The 15147-nt window shown below is 40.1% G+C and overlaps 1 protein-coding gene across 7 annotated transcripts in view; it reads right to left on the bottom strand.

Annotated features, from left to right (window-relative positions):
- TMCC1 (transmembrane and coiled-coil domain family 1) overlaps window positions 1-15147 on the bottom strand; it is a 255494-nt gene that overhangs the window by 144513 nt on the left and 95834 nt on the right. Inside the window, exon 1 of one of the 7 annotated variants that reach the window (XM_050781656.1) lies at window positions 6472-13591. The exons of the other annotated variants lie outside the window; for them this stretch is intronic. Coding sequence (XP_050637613.1) covers window positions 6472-6546 — 75 coding nt within the window. The 5' untranslated portion in view covers window positions 6547-13591. Of the gene's footprint in view, window positions 1-6471; window positions 13592-15147 lie in introns of those variants that run through there. 7 annotated transcript variants of the gene reach the window in all.

Raw genomic sequence — 15147 nt, 5'->3', positions numbered from 1 at the left:
AAAGCAGATAGACATATGCATAGTAGCAATTACAATGCTACCTGATTTAAGCCTCCTAAAAGTGGGTTAATGATTAACAAGGAGATACTACATTTAACTGTTGGTAAAATAGAAATGCAAAATATTACATTTCCAAGTATGAAGTTTGTCAATGTCTAGAGTAACTTAGAGAAAATTAACTACATAAAAAGCATAAGAAGGAGAGGTATGTCCTTCCATTATTTGAAAACATGCGTCCAGTAGTGACTCTTACCTATGCATTCGGGACTGTTAATTACATATAATACTATACTACTTCACCGTACCCACCTAGTGCTTATCATTAAGAGGGTTCAACATACCTTTTAAAAACGGTGGTAAAATATACATAAAATTTACCATTTTAGTCATCAAAATACTTTTAAACAACCCTAATTAACCTACTCAAGATGGAAATAAAAGATCCCTATTTACTTTTAAAAAGATATTCACAGAAAGATTAAGTCAGTCATGTATCATAGACCATAAACCCAAAAGAAATCAGGTAGAAATTCAAAGAAAACTACTTCTGAAAAAAACAACAGGTTTTATTAAAAATTCAAATTCTAACCAACATTTCTCCACTTCTTTTTTTTTTTGAGACGGAGTCTCGCTCTGTCGCCCAGGCTGGAGTGCAGTGGAGCGATCTTGGCTCACTGCAAGATCTGCCTCCCGGGTTCAGGCCATTCTCCTGCCTCAGCCTCCTGAGTAGCTGGGACTACAGGCGCCTGCAACCACGCCCAGCTAATTTTTTGTATTTTTAGTAGAGACGGGGTTTCACCGTGTTAAGACAGGATGGTCTCGATCTCCTCACCTCGTGATCCGCCCGCCTCGGCCTCCCAAAATGCTGGGATTACTGGCGTGAGTCACCGCACCCGGCTCTCCACTTCTTAATTTTCTTTTATTGATAACAAACTGTTACCAAGTGACAGGACACTATGAGATGTGGAAATGGCAAGGGTAGCATTTTTTTTTTTTTTTTTTTTTTTTTGAGACGGAGTCTTGCTGTGTCACCCAGGCTGGAGTGCAATGGCCAGATCTCGGCTCACTGCAAGCTCCGCCTCCCGGGTTCACGCCATTCTCCTGCCTCAGCCTCCCGAGTAGCTGGGACTACAGGCACCCGCCACCTCGCCCGGCTAGTTTTTTGTATTTTTTAGTAGAGACGGGGTTTCACCGTGTTAACCAGGATGGTCTCGATCTCCCGACCTCGTGATCCGCCCGTCTCGGCCTCCCAAAGTGCTGGGATTACAGGCTTGAGCCACCGCGCCTGGCCAAGGGTAGCATTTTTAGACTAAAATATTTCCAACTGCTTTATAAGTCTGGATTAAATAATTTCAATGTGGCTCAAGCCTGTAATCCCAGCACTTTGGGAGGCCGAGACGGGCGGATCACGAGGTCGGGAGATCGAGACCATCCTGGTTAACACGGTGAAACCCCGTCTCTACTAAAAAATACAAAAAACTAGCCGGGCGAGGTGGCGGGCGCCTGTAGTCCCAGCTACGCGGGAGGCTGAGGCAGGAGAATGGCGTAAACCCTGGAGGCGGAGCTTGCAGTGAGCTGAGATCCGGCCACTGCACTCCAGCCTGGGTGACAGAGCAAGACTCCGTCTCAAAAAGAAAAAAAAAAAAAAAAAAAAAAAAATCAACAGAACTGGGAAAAGAGGCCACAAACCTATTTCTCAGCTATTAATCTCTTCACAGGCCAACCCGAGACATACTGGTAGGATTTTTACCTTCATGTTTTTTCACCATATGAAAAATGTAAAGACAGCAAAAGAAAGCTCTCAAATAGAACAGGAAGAAAATAAGGTATGACTGAAAAAGAATCATCACTGATTTACTGTTATTTCAATGATCTTTAATATAGAAAGTGGGTGCTGTGAGGCTACCTCTATCCTAAAGTAAGTCTTGCAAGAAAACGTGAAAATAAACGTGAACTCTAAACTGAGCTAACTATTCAGATCCATATCTGGACAATTCAAGTTCGAGTTATTATCTTAGAACAATCTGTATGGCATTTATCTTTCATGTTAGAAAGTTCAGAAAATAAATGTTCATGTTTGCTTCATATGCACAAACACTGGGATAAATAAGAAACTGGTTACCTACAGAGATAGGGGTATGAACTACACGAAATGACACAGCCAGAAGCTGAGATTTCAGTTATGTAATTTAAAATTTTGAACTGTGAAAATACCATTCAAAAGTAAAATAAAAGGGTATAATATTTTACTGAAATAATATTTACAATTTTTCTCAAAGCTCTCCTACCCTTTATCATACTTTAGAAAAAACTGATTTTCTGCTACCCATAAAAGATTTTGGGAAACAGATTCCTCTGATCAGAGTGCAGTCCAGAGTAATTTAAGAAGGACTTTCTAAAGAATGTCTAACTCACTGTATTTCATCCTTAAACATTATTATAGAAACTCAAGAGTAAATTTTTCTCCTTAATAGAAGTTCTTTAAAAGGCAGTGCAAAGTTTCACAACTGCATGCAGGTAAGTTTCAACTTACATCTAATTACTCCATATTTAATATGGCTTTATTAAATCAATGATCTTATTCAAATCACTACTTCTCTGGCCAAAGAAAACAAATTTAATTATGGGAAATATTTTATCAAGTTTGACTGCTAAGTTCAAACTCTATACTTCAGCTCTATAGAGAAAGGGCTGCTCTAAGGAAGTTACCCAAGTTACACAAGTTTATTTATTGTTTTCTATCATAGATAAACATAGAGAAACATCAGAGACCATGATAGTGAGAATGATTGACACGCCAGAAATTTTTTTTTTTTTTGAGACAGAGTCTCGCTCTGTCGCCCAGGCTGGAGTGCAGTGGCGCAATCTTGGCTCATTGCAAGCTTTGCCTCCCAGGTTCACGCCATTCTCCTGCCTCAGCCCCCCACGTAGCTGGGACTACAGGCGCCTGCCACCACGCCCGGCTAATTTTTTGTATTTTTAGTAGAGCCAGGGTTTCACCATATTAGCCAGGATGGTCTCGATCTCCTGACCTCGTGATCCACCTGCCTCGGCCACCCAAAGTGCAGGGATTACAGGCGTAGGGATTACAGGCGTCAGCCACCGCGCCGGGCCAGACACGCCAGAAATTTAGGGAGGCAGTTGGTGTGGGGAAACAGAATGGGTTTGCTTGTTAGACCCACGTTTGACTCTACTTCCTGTTGATCTTGTCCAAATGACTTAACTTCTCTGAAACTCAGTTTCTTTTAATGATAAAAAACAAGCTGATACTATCTAACTCAAGAATCATTTAAAAGAATTAAATGAAATATCCACATTGACAGGTTCTAGACTATTTTGGATGGCTCACGCAGGAGACATGGGGCAGGAAGAAAAAGGTTTCCTTAATGAGTATTTTTGAAGTCACATGAAAGGTAACTACAAAGGCAGAAAATGATCTAAAATGCCAAGGAAAATTGAGAACTTTTCTGTGAGTCACCTAACTGAGATCCAGTCAAAGAGAATAGGTGAGCATCTTTCTTAAAATGGAATGCTTTTTACTTCACCTAAATCTTAATTTACTTCCTTTTTTCTTAACTCAGATGTTAACATCTATCAGCCTACAACAATCAGTTGAATATTCTAAGGAAAATATCCAGTGTAAGTAAGCATGACTATCAACCTTAACATAAAAAGCATCTAAAGTGGATATCAGGCTTAAAATTACTGCAAACATTTCTATCTTCTTTCAGACATTTTCCAAGACAAATTAAAGAAATTTAAAGATGGTCACATCAGTATTTCCTTTTGTTAAAATAGGAAATTGTTTTTAAAACTCAGATCTTAAGACTATTCTTCTGGAAAATTACATATTGGCAAAAATACTTGTTACTAAAGTCAGAAATATCTGAAATTGCTGCTGTTCAACTGTGTGTGTGTGTGTGTGTATATATATATATATATAAACAATTTCATTTTGAGTGTTCAATGTGTGCCAGAAATACCAGAAACTGGGGTATGGCAGGTCCCCGGCTCTCAGGTAACCTATTAATTTAGCTGAAAAGACAAATACAGAGGCACGATGCATTTGCTGAATTTCTTTCTCTTTTTTTTTTTTAAAGACAGAGTCTCGCTCTGTTGCCCAGGCTGGAGTGCAGTGGCACGATCTCAGCTCACTGCAGCCTCTGCCTCCCAGGTTCAAGTGATTCTCCTGCATCGGCCTCCCAAGTAGCTGGGACCACAGGCATACACCACCATGCCCGGTTTATTTTTGCATTTTTAGTAGAGATGAGGTTTCACCATGTTGGCTACACTGATCCATTTGCTGAGTTTGTTTGTTTTTAAATTCACTAACATAACTATTCAGTTTCTCCTTCATATTTAAGTGCCTTCCAGACTGAAATAATTAAAGATATTTTTTCAGTTCATTACTCTGATAGAACAACAAATTTGATAGACAACAAATTTCTTTACATTTGGTCTAGATCATCCATCACAGGATCCATAAATCACATTAAAATGAGCAATAAATAAAAGTGAGCAATAAAATAAAAGTAAAAGGAATGAAAAAAAAAAGGCTACATCTTTGAGTGTTTTTATGTAATGTACCTAAAGAAAGGATGCATCCCATTCCTTCAAAAGTGTACTTTTTGAAAATCAGTCATATACATAGTATAGAGTGAACAGGGTAAAGTTTGAAAAATAATTGGAAGAGACGTATTGGCAGCAAAATACCCATAATACAGTTAATTCTAATTAGAAAATTATCACCTGGCTCTCAACTATCAGACACTCTTGTGCAGGAATGTCACTGCCCTGATAATCTACCCATCTGCTTTTTAAATGTACTATATATATGAAAATACAAGCACTGGAGGACATTGAAAGAGCAACAAAAATGATTCTTTTTATTGTGTAAGAGAAATGTGGAGGCCTTCAAACACACACACACACACACACACACACACACAAAACACCATGGAGCAGGGAGGAAGGAAGCAAGTTAAATATATTTTAATACTCCTAAAAATCCCATTAGGCTGAGAGGTCCCAAGAAAAGCTATGCATATTTGACACAGGGATGGAAGCAAGTACTTTGCTCATTTCTGCATCAGTGCACACACTCTACACTAGGGTCACCTGTGAGGGAAGTAAAGGTTTTCCCTTAAGATCACAACACATTTCAGGATTTAACAATTCTGATTAACAGCCAAGGCAGTGAAGAATGCCTACTGATTTACTATTTGTTTAAGCTTCTGTATTCAGGGAATGAACTGTGACACAACTGAGTCACCAACTGCTACATTTTTTAAATGGAGCTTTTAAAGAACACAATGGGTTTTTAAATAAAGCTCAACTCTTACCACACCTCTTTCCACATTAGTTTCTGCACTAAACTCAATGACTGGGTCAAGGAGGGCTGGCTACAGGCAGAGTGGATTTCATAATTCACCATCCCCTCTTAAATGAGTGCTTCACCTTTTTACTATTTTACGATATTCTCAGGTTAAAAAAAACTTTTCCCCACAAGCTGCACACATGGAACCTGCTTTTCAGTCAGAACTCTGTAAAAACTGCTTTGTGAGCCTCTCTGTAACTGCTTTTCATATACTTCATTAAGTATTCAAGTTTCTCAACACAACCACTCATTTTAACATTTTAATGCAAGTCTTGCTCGTTGAACTATTCTGTGGTAGTTTTTCTCAGTTTAATAGTGAAATGTATGAAAGCACTGATTCCACAGAGAAGGCTTTCTCCTCTTGGTCTACAAGCTGCTAGATTAATTGCTAATTAAATACACACTTTCAACCCACAATTATCTCTTTCACACACACCCTTCTGGAAATTCTATCTCAGGAGCAAACTACGACTTTGCCCAAATTCAGATGACAGCTGCAGTTTTAGGGGAACACAATCTGGGGCTGCCAGTGCAGTCAGCCTTCAAGCTTTGTGCCTGTCAGATAAAAGAACAAAAGGCAGCGCTTCCTCTCCCAGCCCCTCCTTAGCGCTGGAGGACGGCAGGCTTGACAGAACAGTTCCAGAGAAAAAGGAACCATGCTGAAGCAAGTGAGAGTTTCCCCTCCACAAACATACAAAACTACCAACCCACCTTTGATAGCTGCCTCCTGAGGCTAAAGCGCTGAACCATGATCACCCAGAGGATCTTCAGACAAAGAAATCCACGAAGGGTTTTTTAAATAACAGCTTCTTGGGAAAGTCGGTGGCAGAACATTTTGAAGACTGCCAGAGAAGTGCAAAGAATTTCCCTGGGAGTCTTAGCAAACTTGGAAAGCCTTCATTGTTCTATCAAGAGATACTGCAAAACCTACGTGGGAGAGGGCAGGGTGGGTGGGGCAGTAATCCTGAAGCTGCTGCGCCCAGTGCCAAACTCTTCCAGCACTTCCTGTGAGTCAGCTGTGAGGGGTCCAGACACAAGGACCACCCCTTCCCTTTCCACCAGACCAGTAGGCGAGGATGCCGCTGTGGTGTTACCTGAAACTCCAGGGGAGAGACCTGGTGTTCCGGTCCCTGTGGGAGGAAGAGTGGTACGCTGGGGTCAGACAGCATCTGCTCCAAGTAGGAGATGGGCAACTGCACCAATTCCTCCCCTCTTCAGCCCTCTGGGCGGCGGAGACTGTCCACTGCAGATAGCAACACCCTCTTCTCTACCTCCACCTTAGGTAATCCTTTAAGGTGAAGCAGTGTGAAAAAAAGGAGGTGGTGAAAAGCAAGCCCCTGACTGTACCAGCTCCCTGCTCAAGAAGGAAACTCCTCCCAGCTGGGCTCAGCAGCTGTGCGGCTTTGTCTAGCATAATTGGCCAAGCCTTTCCTCTTATTCACAGGGAGGGGTCCTGCCTCAGGAAGGAATGTCAGGTGCAGAGAGGCATACTCCGACGGTGACTTCAACTTGTGCCAAAGTTAAACACATTAAAGTGGCCTCCTGAGGTAATTGCCTTCTCTTGTTGGAATAATTTTTTAAAATCTACACACAAAACAAACAAAAGGAACAGCTTAGAGTGAATCAATGCAGGTAAAGAGGTATGAAAAATAACCATAAGAGCAGTTCCAAAGATAAAAATATTCCCATCTTTGACACTCTTCCTGTTTGGGTCTGTTTCCAGACAACCACTGTGAGGATAACGTTTCAGTTAATGAAACTTCCCAGTCTGTGTGCTCCTCTTGGAATTGTTCATTACTTCTGAATGAATTTTGTACTAATTAGGGCAGAACTCATTCATACACACACACACACACACACACACACACACACACACACATTTTTTTTCCCGTTCCAGTGTCTCTCAATTTCCTGTGAGCAAAATTACATCACATGCTACATTTAAAGCCTTTGTTGGAATGAACCTACTATGTGCAGTCACTATGTTAGGCAGTTCACATTTACTATCCTATTGATTTCTCAAAACAACCCTATAAAATTTGTATTACAACAGTCCTCCCTTACCTACAGTTTGTTCCCACAGTCAACTGCAATCCAAAAATATTTACATGGAAAATTCCAGAAACAAACCATTCAGAAGTTTAAAATTGCATGCCCTTCTAAGTAGCATGACAAAACCTCATGCCATCCTACCTGGGATGTGAATCATCCCTTTGTCCAGCATACCCAGCCCTGGCTCCCACCCGCTAGTCACTGAGTAAGTGATTTGGTCATCAGATCCACTGTTGCAGTATGGTAGTGTTGCATTCAAATAACCCTTATTTTACTTAATAATGGTCACAAAGTACAAGAGGAGTGGTGCTGGCCTATTGTTGTAATTGTTCTATTTTATTGTTACTGTTAACATCTTACTATGCCTAATTTCTGAGTTAAACTTTATCACAGATATATGTGTATAGGAAAAAACACACTACAGTCGTAACCCACATGACATTTCAGTTAACAACGAGCCACATATATGACAGTGGTCCCATAAGATTATAACACTGCATTTTTATTGTACCTTTTCTATGTTTAGATACACTAATACATACCATTGTATTAAAACTGTCTAAAGTATTTAGTACAGTAACACGCTATATAGGTTTGCAGCCTAGAAGCAACAGGCTATACCATATAGCCAAGGTGTGTAGGAGGTTATGCTATCTAGGTTTATGTAAGGACACTCTATGATGTTCTCACAATTATGAAATCACCTAACAACGCATTTCTCAGAAGGTATCCCATTGTTAAATGACATGTGACTGTATATATAGGGTTCAGTACTATCTTCAGTTTCAGGCATCCACTGAGGTCATGGAACATATCTCCTGTAGATAAGGGGAGACTACTGTAGTATCCCAACTCTTCAAATAAGTAGTAATTTCTCTCTCTAAAACCTCAATATGGCCAGGTTCAGTGGCTCATACCTGTAATCCCAATGCTTTGGGAGGCTAAGGCAGGAGAATCACTTGACACCAGGAGTTCAAGACCAGCCTGGGCAACAAAGCTAGACCCTGTCTCTACAAAAAATAAGAATAAAAAAATTAGCTAGGTTTGGTAACATGTGCTACCTAACTACTACTCAGGAGTCCTAACTACTTGGGAGACTGAGGTGGCAGGATTGCCTGAGTCCAGGAATTTGATGGTGTGATGAGGCATGATGCTCCAGCCTGGGCAAGACAGTGAGACCCTATCTCTAAAAATAAAAAATAAATAAAACGTCAATATTATTATGAGGAAATCATGTAGTGTTTGTAATTTTTTTCTTCAGGTGAGAAACACAAAAATGAATTTGAAAAGACAGGTTTCTATGCAATGATTATTCTCAACTATGCTCATATCATACACTACCAGTATCCAATTATCACCAAATAGGATCTAAAATTTTACCTAAAAAATAACACACGTATTTCATAGTATCTCGGGAAGAGCAGAGAAGATGCATCAAATTCAGACAAATAATAGGCTGCCAAGTCTCCAAAAAAAAAAATTACCTAACCAAAATGTATATATAAAACATTCAGGCTGGGCATGTGTGCTTATACCTGTAATCCCTGCACTTTGGGAGGCCAAGGCAGGCAGATTGCTTGAGCTCAGAAATTTAAGACTAGCCTGGGCAACATGGTGAAAACACCGTCTCTACAAAAAACACACAAAAAATTAGCTGGGCATGGTGGCACAGGCTTGTCGTCCCAGCTCCTTGGGGGGCTAGAGTGGGAGGATCACTTGAGTCTGGGAGGCGGAAGCTGCAGTGAGCCAAGATCATGCCACTATACTCCAGCCTGGGCGAGAGAGAGACCCTGTCTCAAAACAAAACAAACAAACAAACAAACCTTTTACTCTTAAAAACTTTAAGCAGAAAGAAGGTTGAACATATCTAAGTGTACTTTCTGTAAACTTCCAAAGCTAAAAAGCTTTTAGATGAACAACTATAACCAAAAGTAAAGACTCCTTCATACCTAAGGTTCAGAGAACACAATGTAACCTAATATTTAAGCTAACTCATTAAAATTTAATTCCAAGTGGAAAGTAGGTTGACAGAGCACCCGAGTCGTGTGCCTTTTTGTGTTCTTTTTTGTTTCTTTTTATTGAGACGAAGTCTCGCTCTTGGCCCCCAGGCTGGAGTGCAATGGCACGGTCTCGGCTCAATGCCTCCCAGGTTCAGGCAATTCTCCTGCCTCAGCCTCCCAAGTAGCTGGGATTACAGGCGCCTGCCACCATGCCCGGCTACTTTTTGTATTTTTAGTAGAGACGGAGTTTCACCATGTTGGCCAGGCTGGTCTCGAACTCCTGACCTCAGGTGATCCGCCCGCTCGGCCTCCCAAAGTGCTGAGATTACAGGCATGAGCCACCGTGCCCAGCCGCCTTTTTGGTTTTGGAATGGTGAGAGTACCAGTACCTCCATTTTTCTCATACAGATAATGAAACAGTACTCTGAAATCATCTCCTAGGAATGTAGGAAGGATTCATGAAATACTGATGCAGAAATAATGAAGTGCCTTACAGAAAGACATACTGTCTTAAACACACAGTGTTTCTGATTGATAAGCAACTAGAATCCCAAATCATTGCTAAAAGATTCTTTCTATCCAAAAAAAGGAAAAAAAAAAAAAAAAAGGAAAGGAGACAGGGGTGTGAAACAAGTGGTAAGTGAAACTTAATTTCCCTTACTAACAAGGCAACCTGCTTTCAGCCTAAAGAAGTGTTCAGAATGATTTTTACTAATAAAATGGAAACATAAATAGTTAACAAAATTCAGTCATTTCTCCTTTCTAAATTGCAGATTTGTTAACTATTTTCCTACAAACTGCCCAAATGGGAATAGTTCATTAACAAATAGCAAAGTAATAATCTCTCAGAAATTACTATTCTTTTAGTTACTGTCTACATTTAAAGCAAGGAGAGAAGAAATCTATTTTCAAAATGTTTAGTCAACAATGCTGCCAGTTTTAGGGTTTTCTGTGGCATTTTAGGCCCCTTAAATGAGATTGCTTTGGCAATCCCACAATAAATAACAATATAGATAGCATACCTACCTGAAGAACAGATTTAAGTAATTTATATAGTTATTTACAAAAGCCCATGCGACTGTCAATATAAATAACCATGAAAGTAGAGGAATTTGTTAAGTAGTAAGAAGTTAAAAGATGTTGGTGATCAAAAATTTGAGTACCATATACAATTCCTTAACTTGTAAGGGTTGATTTAAAGGGCAGCTAACATTGCCAAATAAGGTCTTTATTTGGATGACTTGGACATGGCTCTTTGAAACATGCTAAATTAAGCCTGATTCCTTCTATATTAGCAATGTTTTGGGCTCCACCTTTCTTTCTCCTAAAAAAATTCATATCATGCATTACCTGCAGTAAATGCATGAAAGGAGGAACGGACAGTAAGAATAGAGGAGCAGAAAGTAGTTTTAAGAGGCTATTTGGCCCAGTTCCTTGTATCTAACTAACCGATCATACAAGGTTGTTGCCTATTCTGTAATGGTATTTTTCAGAGATGGCATTTCCATATGCTCCTCTATCCTCTCTTAGCTAAGTTACAATCAAGATGCTAATTTTCCTAACATATCCTTACTTTAAAAACATTTTCTGGGGCCGGGCACGGTGGCTCACGCCTGTAGTCCCAGCACTTTGGGAGGCCGAGGTGGGCGGATCACGAGATCAGGAGATCGAGACCATCCTGGCTGACACCGTGAAACCTCATCTCTACTAAAAATACAAAAAAATTGGCCGGGTGTGGTGGCAGGCGCCTGTGGTCCCAGCTGCTCAGGAGGCTGAGGCAGAATGGCGTGAACCCAGGAGGCAGAGCTTACAATGAGCCAAGATCATGCCACTGCACTCCAGCCTGAGCAACAGAGCGAGACTCTGTCTCAGAAACATTTTCTGTTAGATTCCCTGTGAAGATGTCTTGAAATTTCATACCTATACACAAATTTATTTTGTGTATATGTGTATATATGTACATAAACACATTCACTGTTATATATAGACACACTCATAGCCATAAACATATATAGATATAAAACATCTATGTCCATATCAAGATATAGAATATTTGCTGCCCCAGAAGGTTCCTAATGTCTTCATTGCTGTTTCTCCAACAGGTAACTGTAACTGACTTCTATCATAAATGAACTTTGCTTGTTCTCAGATTTCATATAAAGGAATCTTGTGTGTGGTTTCTTTTGCTCATCATGTCTTTGCAATCTATCCACCATGTAGTTGTGTGTAACAGTTCTTTATTATTACTTTATAGTGTATGAATAATGCCACAATTTATCCATTCTACTTTTGGATCTATGCTATATCTATTTTTTCTCTATTATAAATCAGGTATAAAATTACCACAGATTGTTTTGGAGCTCATATATGCATATTTTTCTTGGGTACATATAGCCTAGAAAAGGAAATTCTAAAGGACAGAGTAAGATTTATGTTTTAGCAGGTATTATTAAATGGTTTTCACTGTGGTTGTACATTTACACTCTTATAATAATGTATGAAAGTTCCAGTTGCTCTACATCCTTGTCAACCTTGATTTTTTTTAAATTGGATCCATTCTGGTAGAAGTGTCATGGCATCTCATTGTGGTCTTGTAAATCTTTCTAGGAAGTTACTTAGAACTTTAATTTTTAATCTTTAGACAAAGCTATTTTTAAAATCTCTTGAAGTTCCTTCTGTCGCTTTTCTCATTTTCTATATATCCCTCCATCTGAGTATTCATATAACACCACTGTCCTTGACAATTTAACATTGTTCTCCAAGTAGTCATATTTTGCTATTTAACCTTTCAGCATGGTTCTCTAAATATACAACCATTCATTCCATTAGTACTTATTATGTGCCTACTAAGCATCAGACAACACGATTATTTTTCACTATGTTGCAAAGAACACGTAGCAAATTATATAAATGAAATCAAATCCTTAAAACAGTTACAAGGTATTTCATGTGCTGATACATTTTCCCTCTCCACACATATCACACTACTTTCTTTTTTATTTTATTTTATTTTTTTTGAGATGGAGTCTCACTCTGTTGCCCAGGGCTGGAGTGCAGTGGTGCGATCTCGGCTCACTGCAAGCTCCGCCTCCCAGGTTCAGTCATTCTCCTGCCTCAGCCTCCCAAACAGCTGTGACTACAGGTGTCCGCCACCACGCCCGGCTGATTTTTTGTATTTTTAGTAGAGATGGGGTTTTACCGTGTTAGCCAGGATGGTCTCAATCTTCTGATCTTGTGATCTGCCTGCCACAGCCTCCCAAAGTGCTAGGATTTCAGGTGTGAGCCATCACACCTGGCCTAGTTTGGTTTTTTTAATCCAACCAGTATCATACCACCCATATTATCTATGACCTCCCTTTTTAAAAAATTCAACAATTTACTCAGAAATTTTTGTCAGTACATATATCCTACATTATTTTAACTGCCACACAGTACTCTACAGTATAAACAGAACAATTTACTTAGCCATTCTCTTGATGACCATTTAGGTTACTTCCACATTTCTGCCAGTACACACCTGTTTTTTTGTTTTGTTTTGTTTTTGTTTTCCTGAGATGGAGTCTTGCTCTGTCACCCAGGCTGGAATGCAGTGGCACAATCTCAGGTCACTGCAACCTCTGCCTCCCAGGTTAAAGCAATTCTGCTTCAGCCTCCCGAGTAGCTGGGATTACAGGCACGCACCACACCTGGCTAATTTTTGTATTTTGTTGGCCAGGCTGGCCTCAAACTCCTGACCTTGTGATCCACCCACCTTGGCCTCCCAAAGTGCTGGGATTACAGGCGTGAACCACCGCACTCGGCCCATGCCTGTTTTTGCATTTGTGAGTTGTTCTCCAGGGTAGATGCTAACATATGATCCTACACTCAAGATTCGGCCCAAATTCATTTTCTCTAGAAGCAAGATCAGTCCACTTCATGTCGTTTCTACGTCTTAACTCACAGCAGTTTCTGGACAATTGATCATATACAGTGACAGTTCTTGTACATTTATATGTTCTATATGGCTCCCATACCAAATAGTGTTAGTGTTTCCAGCATCAGAGCTTTCAAGTTAAAAATTAGCACTTTGGGCCGGGTGCGGTGGCTCAAGCCTGTAATCCCAGCACTTTGGGAGGCCGAGACGGGCGGATCACGAGGTCAGGAGATCGAGACCATCCTCGCTAACACGGTGAAACCCCGTCTCTACTAAAAAAAAATACAAAAAACTAGCCAGACGAGGTGGCGGGCGCCTGTAGTCCCAGCTACTCAGGAGGCTGAGGCAGGAGAATGGCGTGAACCCGGGAGGCGGAGCTTGCAGTGAGCTGAGATCCGGCCACTGCACTCCAGCCTGGGCGACAGAGAGAGACTCCGTCTCAAAAAAAAAAAAAAAAAAAATTAGCACTTTGAAGGACTGCATCTTATACTTTTATGTATCTCAACTGTACACTGCCTTACACAGAGCAGACATTTAATAAATATTTGTGAATGTCAGGAAAACCTTAAGACAATATACAGTCTTGGGATTAATATGTAACTATTCTATTACCTTGTTTCTACACTCTTGCATAAACTCTCAAGTTGGGTTATCAACGCTTTGAATTTTTCTGTTTGTAGACATGGGCCTCACAAAGGACAAAACCAAATGTCTTACTCAAGTCCAAAATATTACACCTATGATTCCCTTTTATTTACACATTGTACAAAAAGAAATAAATTATCTGGCAACATTTATACTTCAAAAAGTGATACTTGAGAGTATACTATCATCAAGATGGTGAACTAGGAAACACAGGCCTTCTTTCCCCCAGAGACATTGAGTTTAAAACAATACGTAAACTACAATACCACTGTAAGAACTATAGAGACCACTGTAGTCCCAGCTACTTGGAAGGCTGAGGCAGGAGGATCGCTTGACCCCAGAAATTTGAGGTTATGGTGAGCTATGATAGCGCCACTGCACTCCAGCCTGGGTGACAAAGTGAAACCCCATCTCTTAAAAAACAAAACTATAGAGACCAGCTGTGAAGCAATAGCACCTAGGCCATTGTAACCAAGACCGTATTCCTGTGAAAGTAGGAGGAAAACTTGTGGCATGTCGCACACCTGTTTGTGCCCATCTCTCCCTACATGGCATAGCATAGAGCAACCATGAGGAATCTCTAATGCGATTCAAGACACACTATTCCAATTTATGCCACCTTGACATTTGAGAAAACTGTACAAAGAGGAAAGTCTCTCTAATCTTCTGTTTTAGTCCATTTTGTGTTGCTATAACACAAAGACTGGGTAATTTAAAAAGAAATTTATTCACAGTTCTGGAGATTGGGAAATCCAAGGTTGATGGGCTCACCACTGATGAGGGACTTCTTGCTGCAACATCCCATGGCAAAAGACATAAGGGCAAGACAGCATGCACAAGTGTGAGAGAAAGGGGGCTGAATTCTTTTACCAGGAACCCACTCCCATGGTAATGTCATTAATCCATTCACGAGGGCAGAGCCCTCATGACATAATCATGTCTTAAAGGTCCTACCTCTCAACACACAAAATGAAATATTATTCACCCTTAAAAAGAAAGGAAATCCTATTACATGCAACGACATGAATGAACCTTGAGGACATTATGCTAAATGAAATAAGCCAATCACAAAAAGACAAATACCTTATTATTCCATTTATATGAGGTATCTAAAGTAGTGAAACTCAAAGAAATGAAAGCAGAACAGAGAGTGAGGGGAG

Source organism: Macaca thibetana, chromosome 2, assembly GCF_024542745.1.
Source record: "Macaca thibetana thibetana isolate TM-01 chromosome 2, ASM2454274v1, whole genome shotgun sequence".
In the NCBI taxonomy this organism is placed as follows: Eukaryota; Metazoa; Chordata; class Mammalia; order Primates; family Cercopithecidae; genus Macaca; species Macaca thibetana.
The sequence above is the reverse complement of the archived record's forward strand: the minus strand, read 5'-3'. Positions and strand labels throughout refer to the sequence as shown.